This window comes from Pelmatolapia mariae, linkage group LG14, assembly GCF_036321145.2.
Source record: "Pelmatolapia mariae isolate MD_Pm_ZW linkage group LG14, Pm_UMD_F_2, whole genome shotgun sequence".
NCBI classification, from domain to species: Eukaryota; Metazoa; Chordata; class Actinopteri; order Cichliformes; family Cichlidae; genus Pelmatolapia; species Pelmatolapia mariae.
This window is the reverse complement of record NC_086239.1, coordinates 26,613,925-26,626,840: the sequence shown is the minus strand read 5'-3', so window position 1 is coordinate 26,626,840 and position 12,916 is coordinate 26,613,925. Positions and strand designations below refer to the sequence as shown.

At 40.1% G+C, this 12,916-nt stretch overlaps 1 protein-coding gene across 4 annotated transcripts; it reads left to right on the top strand.

Moving 5' to 3' along the window:
- Nucleotides 1-1,220: 1,220 nt before the first annotated feature.
- On the top strand, nucleotides 1,221-12,856 carry dyrk1ab (dual-specificity tyrosine-(Y)-phosphorylation regulated kinase 1A, b). Of its 4 annotated transcripts, XM_063492462.1 has the most exons (13): nucleotides 1,221-2,039; nucleotides 3,842-3,911; nucleotides 4,561-4,579; nucleotides 5,394-5,590; nucleotides 5,870-5,962; nucleotides 6,344-6,532; nucleotides 6,742-6,889; nucleotides 6,996-7,282; nucleotides 7,433-7,579; nucleotides 7,854-7,994; nucleotides 8,124-8,427; nucleotides 8,719-8,843; nucleotides 9,160-12,856. In XM_063492462.1, exons 2-13 carry the CDS (start codon nucleotides 3,882-3,884, stop codon nucleotides 9,745-9,747), a joined length of 2,268 nt encoding a protein of 755 aa, XP_063348532.1. In that variant the 5' UTR covers nucleotides 1,221-2,039; nucleotides 3,842-3,881; the 3' UTR covers nucleotides 9,748-12,856. The 4 variants fall into 4 exon arrangements, with proteins under 4 accessions (XP_063348532.1, XP_063348533.1, XP_063348534.1 ...); XM_063492463.1 differs by lacking the exon at nucleotides 4,561-4,579; XM_063492464.1 differs by lacking the exons at nucleotides 3,842-3,911; nucleotides 4,561-4,579.
- Nucleotides 12,857-12,916: the final 60 nt, after the last annotated feature.

Below are 12,916 nucleotides of genomic sequence, written 5' to 3'. Positions count from 1 at the left end.
TCAGGCCTCACTTGCTTCAGTTAAGGTCAGAGTTCATGATTCAACAATAAGAAAGAGACTGGGCAAAAATGTCATCCATAGGAGAGTTCCAAGAAAACCACTGCTAGCCAAAAAGAACACAAAGGCTCATCTCACATTTGCCAAAAAACATCCCAATGATCCCCAAGACTTCTGGGAAAAAATATTTGGTTTACTGATATGACAAAAGCGGAACTTTTTGGAAGGTTTGATTTCTATTTCATCTGGTATAAAACTAGCAGAGGCTTTTGTAAAAAAGAAACTATGAAGAGTTAAACATGGTGGTGGTATTGTGATGGGCTGTGGCTGTTTTGCTGCTTCAGGCCCTGGACGACTTGCCCTAATTGATAGAACCATGAATTCAGCTCTCTTGCAGAAAATCCATGAGGAAAATGTCCAGCAATCAGGTTGCGCCATGAAGATCAAATGCACTTGGGTTATGCAGCTGGACAATGATTTGAAATATAAAAAATAACAAAATTAGGTTTTTAGAGTGACCTAGTGAAAGTTCAAGACTAAATTTGATTGAGATTTGCATGTCCTTAAAAAAGTCGCTCATGCTTGAAAAATGCCCAACGAATTAAAACAATCTTAAAATTATTTTGTTTATCTGAAAGATGTGAATGCATGCAAAGAAAAGAAAAAGGAAAAAAATAGGAAGGAGGCTAATTATTTTACTTAGCAAACAGATTTAATTAATAATTAATAAAGATGTTCAGTGAAAGTTTTTAAAGTTTCTACCTACTAACTTACCAATTTTGTGAAGTGAGGAATTTCAGCAACTCCCAGAAACTTTTTACAGTGTATGCTTTATTAAACAGTTTCATCATTTCATCATTACTGTGTCTAAAAATGACTATTTTTTGACAAACATAAATATTAAAGAAATAAAACGTTTACACGTTATTAACCTTTTGTTATTGTTATGACCATGTGTTGGCTGAGCTAGAATCTCTTTGTGGTTATATTGCTGTACGAAGCTGTATCTTTAGACGGTGAAAATAACCGTCTAAAGATACGGCTAAAAATTGAATCTCTTCTGGTTGATAGCAACATGCCAAACGCGGTGGAAAAAGACAGACAGGGACACCACCGGAGTTATGTGTGTCCTGTAACTCGGGCCAGTTAGATCTTATTCGTCATTGGTACATCCGGGTACCTTTTTTTTTTTTGATTGACAGTTGCCATGGCAACAAGCTAGAGCATCGCCATTTTGTCAGGAGGGTTTTTTTCCCCAGCTCAGTCTTTTCAAATGTTCTCCCTTCCCGCCGGAATAATGCTGTCAGTGGATATATGTCTGACGTTTTTGGATATCGAAATGCGTCTAGTGGATCGGATTAAGAAGATCAAGAGACCGACGTTTTAACACAGTTGAAATAATTAGGCGGCGCCGCACTAACTCAGTTGTCCGTGTCTCTGGTCCACCGGGCCGGTTCACTGCGCAGGTTTGGACCGCGCGCCATTTTGTGAAAATTGACACAAAATTCCTAACCAAAATTACCAGAGGACACGGATTCCGTTTCACGTTTAAAATACTCCGGATTTAACCGTGTTCTCGTGTTTGTCGAAGTGGCCGGCGCCCAATTTGCGAAGACGGCGTAAAAATCTGAATTTGGCAGAACATTTATTTAGCGGTGGCTAGATTCGTTAGCTTGACGCTAGCCACAGAAGCTACAGCTAGCCAATGTTAGCTGCGTTCATTTTGTCAACTAGCTAGCCAGCTCGCTAAGGTTAGCTGGTGAGTTATGCGTGCTAGTTAACGTTAGCATGTCGCTTGTCATCAGCTGATAGTAACGTTAGTCAAGAGGTTCTTCGACAGGCGATGTTTTTCCATAGTGCTTGGGACATGAAGAGCGCAATGAACCTGACTGGCGAATTATTTTAGCCGGTCAGAGGACGGGGGAATTGGATTTAACGTTAACATTACTCGCTAACCGTGCAGGGAGGGGAGAATCTCAAGCTGGATAAGTTTCCTCATCATACAGGTTATTGGACTTTAAATGAAGATCGTGCCATCAGAGGTGAGCAAAAGCCTTTGCGAAAGCGTCCAGGTTAACGCTTTCGTGGATGTATATGTTGTGTGTAACGTCAATGGTTAACAATGATGGACGCGATCGTGAAGTTAAGAAAGGTAGCTTATGGTATGGCGGCTAGCTAACGTTTTGTGGCGGCGCCGACTCCGCTGGAGCCACCTATAACGTTTGCTTTCAGTCAGTAGGTCAACTGATTATTAATGTCAGACAGAAACAGCATCCGAACTGGTTTTTGGACTAACCCTAGAGAGAGAGGGGTGCAGCGGATTGTGTGGGTTTAGACGAAGAGTCATGCTGGCACAGCGTTAACGTTAAAGCTAGCCCTGCGATATTAGACAGTGTCATTGTAGGATTGAAGAAAATGTTGCTCTGCTGGCTCATGTTTCCGTTGTGAATTACTGTCTAACTATATGACTTGCAGAGGTGTAGTTTTGTTTTTTACAGCAATGGAGTGCGGAAGCTAACCAGGCTAACGCCTCGTAGCTAAATCGGCTAACTCGGCTAATGGTTAACGCTGACTTGTTGACGAACCAGCTGAATGGGCCCCACAACCCGCTGGCTGCACACACAGCGTCACTAGCTAACGTTAACACTGGATTGGTGAGAGATATGCTTGCTTGTCCCGCAGTTTTCAGGGTAACGTTAACGACGACAGCGTTAGCTAGTTAGACTGCTAACGGTAACGTGAGCCTGAATACGTTTGTCATTTATGCGTGGAATTGGGAGTCACATACACGAACGATATGTAGCAAGACTGGACGCAAATTAACACTGAATATGCTTCCTAAATTCCAACCATGACGAGCGCTACCCCATCATCTGTAAGTACAGAGCTACCCGGCGACGGTCTTTATACACGAGCGTTAGGCTTTTAATTGTTTTGGGTTGGTTTCGTTTGATTCAGCTTTGGAATGGATCTAATCAGTTGGGCGTGAGAAGATGACACGCAGACTTGTTATAGAGGTCTTTAGCCATCACTTATGATATGATACGGCTACTAATAGCAAGCTAGCTGTCGTTATATTTACACCTAAATAGGCCCGTTGATGCCGTAATGACTAGAGCCAGGAAAGGAACTGTTCATATGTCAGTACTGAAAATTAACAAGAATCAGACATTTAGGGGAGACTAAAGAGCCACAAGTGCGCTTGTAAAATGGCTTTGTGTTAAAATACAGCTGATATTTTCCCCTGTGTGGTTTGTCTTTTTTATTAAATGACAATTTTACCTCTTAGTTTTGTTAGTATAGTGCCTGCCATTGTGTTTGTGAATTTCTGTCAAACCAAACTTTTTCAGTTCTTTGTCAAAACAGTAATGGCAGTAAGGCCAGTTGGGTTCTCAGTAGCAGATGGCTATTTTAAGGAAAAATATTGTGTATTTAATTTCACCCCATTTAGATTATATTTTTAAAATCGGTATGAACATTCTGAGAGGAGGTCAAGTGCTCTTCTAGATCCACAACAATGCAAATCCTGTTTTAGTTAATGTCTGTGATAGAACTATTTAGAAGTTTCACAAGAGCTATATGTATTAAGTATTTCAAATATATAATTTCCTGGGTCTTAACTATCTTTACAGTAAAAGCACAAGTAGCTTGAAATTTTCAAATTTCAGGTCTGTTTGTAAACTCCCTCCATTAACACATTTACCCCAAGTGAGCTTCTTAAAGTTTTGGGGTGTCTTCTGCTTTCTAGCAGTTCTCTGTCCCTTTTTATGAAAAGTTTAACCACTATGAAGTTAAGTCCCACCAAAGATGCACAATGATGATATTCTGTTTTTATTCTTTGTAGTGGGTTGTGGTTTGCTGCTGGACTCTCCTCCCAGGATGATATGAAATTTTACAGGAGAAGATGCATCCAGGTTAGCTGCTATATATTAAGCCTTAACCCTTTGGTGAGGAAGTAGTGCTCTTCTAGGAGCTTCTCTTTCAGTTTTGTTGTTGTTTTAAATTCAGACTCAAACATTTGTAGGACTCTCTTAAGGGGGGTGAAAAAGTCAAGTAAGGATGAATAATTAAGAATTGTCAGTACAGCATTTACCATTTAATTCATTGCAATTATTTGATTGCAGAGCTCAAAGTAATTAAAATTTGTTTAGTTTTAGTTTTTTGTTTTTTTGTCTGAACTGAACAAGCAGTAAAACAAAGTAGTTATGACAAATGGAAGTGCTTTAAATTTAAAATATGTTGTAAAGTGTGTCTATATATGTATATAAAAGTGAAATATAAGTGTTACTTTTCACATAGTGTTTGACTGTGCTCCATCTTCTTACAGTTCCTCTTATTTCTGTCAGTGGATGGTTTTTTTTTTTTTTTTTTTTTTTTTTTTTTTTTTTTTTTTGCTTTTCGAAAGCTGGGTCAGCTTTGTAACGCTCTCAGATGGAGTGCAGGTTTTGGGCTGTGCAGCTATTTTGCTGTCAGGCTCTTGTGTTGAAAGCAACGTCTAAGTGTGCCAAAGTTCAATTTTATTTCTTGTTTATTTCTTGTTTTCTCATTGGAAAATGGGAGCAGCTCTGCCCTGGCAACAAAAGTAGGCTATTTGCATACTGCGTTGTGATTGGTCTGTGCATTGATGGGCTTGCCAAATCACGCTGTATCTCTGTGGTGATAGGCTATGCTAATTAGGTGCTGTTGCTGGGATTCTGAATAGTGGTTACTGTGTAGCACTGGTGAATTGTGTTGTCTGGTGAGAGATGCTGATAGCTGAACATGCTATTTAATAATTTTTTGATTCCTTCTGGCTTAAAATGAAGGATGATTCACTGTACAGTGTGGAGATGCTTTATTTTCACCCCTTTTCACTGTTAAACCTGCTGTTTTGCTCCTTTTTCTTCACAAAGGTTAATATGTTACTGTTGTATTTTATTTTGTGGTAATCCTTTAATGCTGTTTTTTTTTTTTTTTTGCTTTAAATTTTTAACAAAAGACACTTTGTATTAACCTGACGTTTCTCTTAAATATGTATTCATCCTTGCTATTCTAAACATAATTTTGCCTCTTTTTTTTTTTTTTTTTTTTTTAAGAACGATCTTATCTCACTATACATGTAAACACTAGAAATGCATAATTTGCATAAGTATTTTATTTTCCCATAGCTAAATTTAGGTTCTTTTTTGTGTTAAGGGAAGCATTGCCTGTTTAAGTAGCCAAAAAAGGCCATTTGTATTTTGTCTGTACAGTAAGTAGCAAATATATTTATACTTTGTCTTTTTGGCCACACATCTCTTGTGTGGAGGAGGTAATACAATAGTTTCAAATCAAGATTATTACATTTTTTTTCTTTTCTTACCTATAATGTTGAATCAGTTAATTTTGCAACTCAAAAGAGTGTTAATTTCTTCCAGGAGGAGAGACTTCAGCATGCAAACCTTCGTCCGTCCGGCTTGCGCCCTCTTTTTCTTTACACACTGCTGGTCTTCAGATGGCTGCTCCAATGCCCCATACGCACCAGCAGTACAGTGACCGCCACCAGCCAAGCACTGACCAATCTGTTACGGTCTTACCGTACAGCGACCAGACACCACAGCTCACTGCCAATCAGGTACACTAACCCTACCCTTCTCCACCTCCTGGATTTCCTTTCATCTCAACCCGGCAATACTTTTTGTGGTTTATTAAAGTCTGGTTCACCTTTTGTTGCTGTCACCAGGCAGAGTAGCTGCTTGTCAAATGTTTCCTTCACTCTGTTCATGTCATATTGTGCAAAATCAATTATAGTGCATTTAATGATAGCCCTTTGACGCTAAGCTGTAACATCCAGAGCTGCTGTGTATATTTTTTTTCCCTAAAATGCTGTTATTTCCCTTTTGTGACGCTTCAGAGGCACATGCCCCAGTGCTTTCGTGACCCAACTTCAGCTCCCCTGAGGAAGCTCTCCATTGACCTTATCAAAACATACAAACACATCAATGAGGTTAGTTTTGTTTTCATTACATGTATCTAGAGCTGCAATAATTAAATATGAAATTGATAAGCGGTTATTTTTATTTTTCTGCTACATGTTTCAGTTAGTTTTACAAATAGAATTGTATATACTTTTATATTTACTGTTTCTTTTGTCATGTGTGATATTGTGTTAATATGTCAAGAATTTGGATTGATGGTCAGACAAAACAAGATATAGGAAGGTGTAACCTTGATCTGACAGCCTTTTTGTTCTATTTATTGTTATTTTGTTATTAAAGCGATGAATTGTTGCACCTTAAAAAAAAAAAAAGAATACTTTAGTGTTTGGCGTTCTTTTTACGTTGTAATAGTCAGTGAAACTTATGTGAACTGTTTTTTAAACTTACAGGTGTATTATGCAAAAAAGAAGCGACGGCACCAACAGGGTCAGGGTGAAGACTCCAGTCACAAAAAAGAGAGAAAGGTCTTTAATGACGGCTATGACGATGACAACTATGACTACATCGTCAAGAATGGGGAGAAGTGGATGGACCGCTATGAGATTGATTCCTTGATAGGAAAAGGATCATTTGGACAGGTGCTTAATTTATACATTGTGCACCATATACACATGATTTGAATCATGGCATGGAGAAAATGCAGGTTTTTATGAGAAAATTATGGTTTACTTTTCATCTGTGTCACCAGAAGATTTGTGAAGCAACAGCTGTAGGTTTTTTAGCTGTGGTTAACAGTCAGCAAGTAATTTTCAGAAACGATAATATTTGTTGTTTTTGGCATCTTTAGGTTGTGAAAGCATATGACCGAGCAGAGCAGGAATGGGTTGCCATTAAGATCATCAAGAACAAGAAAGCTTTCCTCAATCAAGCCCAGATTGAAGTGCGGCTCCTAGAGCTCATGAACAAACATGATACCGAGATGAAATACTACATTGGTAATCAACCCTTGAAATTTGCATCTGATCATAAAAAACATATCAAAGAAGTTAAAATGGCCTTTTCTGTATTTGACTCATATGGGTACAATTTGGTTTGCTGCAGTTCACCTAAAGCGTCACTTCATGTTTCGGAACCACCTCTGCCTCGTGTTTGAGATGCTGTCCTACAATCTATACGACCTGCTCCGAAATACCAACTTCCGTGGCGTCTCACTCAATCTCACCCGGAAGTTTGCCCAGCAGCTATGCACGGCGCTACTCTTCCTGGCCACACCTGAGCTCAGCATCATCCACTGTGACCTGAAGCCTGAGAACATCCTCCTTTGTAACCCCAAGAGGAGTGCCATCAAAATAGTGGACTTTGGCAGCTCATGCCAACTGGGCCAAAGGGTACTTTTACCGTTTTCCTTAGCAACATTAAAATCAACATATATAAAAAAATATCTCTGGGAAGTGTGCCATAAACTTTTTTCCCCTGAACACTTGGTGTTATATTAGGTAAAAGGTCTCATTGTCCCTGTTCTTTTACCCTTTTTGTAGATATACCAGTATATCCAGAGTCGCTTCTACCGTTCCCCAGAGGTGCTGCTGGGAATGCCCTATGACCTGGCCATTGACATGTGGTCCTTGGGTTGCATCTTGGTAGAGATGCACACTGGGGAACCTCTGTTCAGCGGAGCTAACGAGGTAAAAAATGTGAAACTCTACTTAGGTTTGTTTTATGCTGTAACACCACTAATAATGACAAATAGCAATAGCTTTCACCTCATGTTTACATTTTTCTTTAAAATGTCAGATAAGTGTTTAAGAATAGTCATCTTTAGATTGACATTTAACTTAATGTATTAATAAGAAGTTTTCAGTCTGCTTTAAGTTGCAAGTATAAATGTCAAAGGTTTTGTCAAATATTCCTTTCTGTCAGCATGACAGGAAGTAACTTTATTATTAACACTTTATCCAGGTGGACCAGATGAACAAAATAGTTGAGGTTCTTGGTATCCCGCCTAATCACATAATGGACCTAGCCCCAAAAGCCAGGAAGTTCTTTGAGAAGCTTTCGGATGGTACATGGAGTGTTAAGAAGACCAAAGATGGCAAAAGGGTGAGCTCTTTTTCTTTGTGCAGATGTACTCTTGCAACAATTTGTTTTGTTGAATGTTCTGGAATCATTACTGTAGATTTTGGTGCTACACGAGTTGCCTTTAATGTGATGGTCCTCTGATTTAAATAGTATAAGCCTCCAGCTTCGCGGAAGCTCCACTCCATCTTGGGTGTGGAGACAGGGGGTCCAGGTGGCCGGCGGGCGGGGGAGTCTGGCCATGCTGTTGCTGACTACTTGAAGTTCAAGGACCTGATCCTCCGGATGTTGGACTATGACCCTAAGAGCCGCATCCAGCCCTACTATGCCCTGCAGCACAGCTTCTTCAAGAAGACTGCGGATGAGGGGACCAATACAAGCAGTAGTGTGTCTACAAGCCCCGCATTAGAGCAGTCCCAGTCTTCAGGAACCACCTCCAGCACCTCCTCTAGCTCAGGTAACAGCCACCAGCTACAGATTCTGGGTGCAGTGTTAATCCTTTTTAAGTAGTAATATGTGTACATCTGTATGTTGTTGCATTAGGTAACATAGTTAAGTAACCAAAAAATTTGCTGACTTTGTTTGTTTGGTAAAATGCAGTTTTTGTAAACTGTTTTCTTAACTCTTACCACAAGTAAAATGACCAAGAAAAACAACATGGTATGAAATCCATACAGCTGTGTGGGACAGAATTTGACATATTTGAATTGCTGAGGCTGTACTTAAAATACTTTTGTTTAAAACTCAGGAGGATCATCTGGGACAAGTACCAGTGGCAGAGCCAGATCAGACCCTACCCATCACCACTTGCATAGTGGAGGACATTTTGGCACGGCAATGCCTGCCATGGATGGTGACAGCCTCTGCCCACAGGTCAGTAAGGTAGCTGAAAATTAAAAAGTTGTACTAAGTTCTTGGAATGCTGGTAGATTAAACCAAAACTTAATAGCTTTTTTTTTTTTTTTTAAAGTTCATAGAAATGACTTCCTGTTAGTGTCATACAAGACTTCCTTCACTCATCAAAAATATTCTTGAATTTATTTTTCATGTATCACGTGTTACTTTATTATCAGCATTACTCGTCAGAAATGGTCACAGTTCCTGAATTGTGAATTTAAATTTTGTTTAGTTTATGTTCTCAAAGAAAGGTTTTAGCTGTATTCCACTACTGATTCTTCTTATTTGACAGGCAAGACAGCCTTACCCACCCCCGCTGGTGTGGGGAGGTGGCGTCGGACCAGAATCAGTCACTGGAGAGACCCACCCAGTCCAGGAGACCACCTTCCATGTCCCCCCTCAGCACCCTAAGGCCCTGCATCCCCACTCACATACTCATCACCACCATGGGCAGATGATGGCTACACGTCCACGCCCACGCCACTACACTTCCCCGACACACAGCTCCTCGACACAGGACTCCATGGAGGTGGTTCATGGCCATCTGTCCATGACCTCCCTGTCTTCCTCTGCCTCCTCTTCCTCTACATCGTCCTCTTCCACTGGGAACCATGGCAACCAGGCCTACCAGCTCCGCCATTTGCCCGCTGGAGCCCTTGACTTTGGTCAGAATGGTGGGCTGAGCATGGGGCTAGGTGCCTTCTCGAACCCACGGCAGGAGACTGGCATGGCAGCGCACCCTGCATTCTCCATGGGAACGAACACAGGGCCTGCCCACTACCTAGCGGAAGGCCACCTGGGCATGAGGCAGGGCATGGACCGGGAAGAGTCTCCAATGACTGGAGTGTGTGTGCAGCAGAGTTCTATGGCCAGCTCGTGACTGCACTGACATTTGGCTGTGTGTTCCCCCTGTGCGTCATTTTTAAGGTGGTGTTTTTTACTACAAGGTGTGTTGAGAACAAAAGCTGCTCACGTCAGAAGGGAGATATCACTGAACCGCTACTACAGAGATAAACCTTTGTTAAAAAGTATATATGTAATTTTCACCAGTTTTTCTTTTGCAATCATTAGGCACAAAATAATACTGCGGAATAACCATAGTGAGATTGAGACATCCATTTTACCATTTCACCAGTTTCATGTAACCACCAAGTAATCACCATATGGTATTATGTGGCAAAATCTTCTAAGGAGCATTTCAGAGCAAAGTTTGAAGCTGTTTTGCAGGTAGCTGTTGGTGATGAAATGCTTGGCGTCCTCCTTCGGTTCAAACCATGGACTGCCTGACATTACTGTTTCACTGGTTCTTAATTATTTTTGCCCTTTTTTTGTTTTGTGAAGTTTCACGTAAAAAGCTGCTTGTAAATCCTGTAGCTTGACAATGAGGGGAAGTGTTTGCGGTGATATTTCTTGTTGTTGGTCGGTATTGTGTAACTCTGTCAAAGGGGAGCACATAGCAGTGGAGTCCCTATGCGTGTGCTGGCCGGGTGGAGAGGAGACCCCGCAGGTGGATACTGGCACCAGCCGGGGTCCAAGAAGAGGGAAGCACCACCCCTCAGGCCTAGAGGCCCCGTAGTCCTGCAAGCTGCAACCGGGCCGGCACAGGCGAGAGCAGCGATGGGCGTGGGAGACGAAAGGATCCAGCCCAGTGAAAGGAAGACAGTCAGTGGCTGGTTCTAGATAACCCTTTGGCCTTATGACTCATGGACTTGGAAAGGGATGGAGCTGGACATTATCATTTGAATTAAGATGGCTTTTCTCTATTTTTCTCTCTAGACAGCCCTTAATTCTTTAAAGAAATTAAAACAACTTAGAAAAGGTAAACACGAATGGTAATTTGAGGCCTTTCTCGACAAAGATTTCGTCTTCAGCAGGGCCCCACATAACAGGGTCTTATTGTACACAACAACCTCCTAAACATTAATTCCTTGAAATTTACTGGTTAAGGATTTTGCAGTGGAAAGAACTATTCCAGAGTCTACCCTTTTATGTTTTGTTATTTTCTCAACCCCCCCCCCCCTTCTGCATGTAGTTCCTCATCAGAACCACCTGCACAAGTCTCTCCATCCAAAACATGGAAACTGAAGAAAAAAATGAGTTAAGTGACTGCCTTTTTTCTCCTCAAATTATGCTGTGAATTTTACAAGAATTTATTTTCCCTTTGGATATGTTTTTATACCAAAGCAGTTGTTTTATAGCATATAGGTGTCTGTAACCAATAATGTAGCAGTTCACCACTTTGACGCAAAGTTTATCAAGATCTTATTTTAACGTCAACACAAACAGCTGCAATATATTACTTTAGCAAAACTGGAGACCGTTGTCGAGACCGTTGGCTATTGTGTATTCTGGCCAGATTTGTTTGCAACGTTTTACCAAAACTGTTTCCATATTAATTGGTAGATTATTTTGGGAGTCTTTTAAAACTTTGGTATGTTAGAGAATTTGGTAGTTACTCTGCAGGCTCCGGAGTAGCAAGATAGAGGCTGATGGTTTAAAAAAAAAAAAAACTAAAAAAAACAAAAACAAAAAAACCAACAAAAAAAAACAAAACAAAGGAGACTAATGCGTTCTATTTCTGTGTCGTCGTTTTTCTTTTGCCCCCATCATACTATTTCAAAGGGTGTTGCTGCCTTTCATACATCATTTGGTCAACTTGGCTAGTGTCTGCCGTGAAGCAAGACTGTGGCAAACCAGTTTGTGTTGAATGGTATTGTTCTGATTTGGTAGGGCAGATCCCCACGATTGTTGTCCTATTCAAAGGGAAAGGGTGTCTGTCAGCCCACAATAACATGCTTTGCCTAGGCAGAAATGCATGTCCTCAAAACATTACAGTCAATTACCAGATTTATTATTATTTTTTTTTTTATATCAGGGATTTTGAAGTGCTTTCTTTCTTCTGTTGCTCATCTTACCAGCTTTGAAATTAGATATAAAAAAGAAAAGAAACCCTGCCCACAGCCACCTTTCAAATTAAGGGCAGGACACAGGTCATGCTATTGTCATCTTAAAGGAAAACCACCATACGAATTCATGCTTGGCATTTTCCATAAACACAAATATAAAGCTACCTATATTGAGATTGGAGTTTTATCTGGATGTCAAGGTTATACTTGCAAATTTGCAATCATTTTTCATACCCCGCAGAATTTGAGAAATTAAGAATTAGCCGGTGGTTTTTATTGCTGGCACTCATACTGGTACTAAACATTCCAAAAATAAAGACTGAAAGAAAAAAAAATTTGACTGCAGTGACTCGTAAGTGTGCGCCTATTTCAGATCATGCTGATTGACCTCTTATTTAGAGCAGTTGTCATGAAATGCAGCCCCTTTTTAATAGTTGAAATAGAATTTATGTATATACTTATATTTTTTTAATAAAGGAAGTATAGAACTCACTACCTTGCTCCTGCTGGTATGTTGATTATGTTTGTCAATTTGGTGACCATTCAGTGGGCAGGAACTCCTGTTTTCTTAGTGGCAAAACCTTGCCTTTTGGCAAAGGTACTTGACTACATCAGGACAACACTATGAGGTAGGGTTTGAATCAAACAGGGAAAGCTAGATCTTCAAACCTTAATAATTTTCACAGGGTATATTGTAAGTGCATGTACATCACAAACCTTACTTTTTGGTTATATGAGAAGCACATGGTTGGAGAAAAAAAAAAGGTTCCATCGTTCATAAGCCTGTTCAGTTTGTGGGTTACACACAAACACGTATACTTGTTGACATATCTGAACACCCGACAGAAGTTGAAATCCTCTTATTTAATTTGGATTTATCCTTTTCATTTTTAAGGTTCACATTTTTTCACTTTTTTTGTACATGCAACATGCACTATAGAATTGAACAGCATGGGGGAAAGGATAAGTCCATGTATCCACAGATTGTAAGATCTAGTCAAGACTTTGCTGTGTTTATGACAATGCCCTTTGTATTATATTAAGACAGTCTTATGTATGATATATAAAAAGAAGTTAATTGAATTGCTCTGTGTGTCTTTATTGTCCATTGACCCATCTACGTGAAATATTCAGATGTGTAAT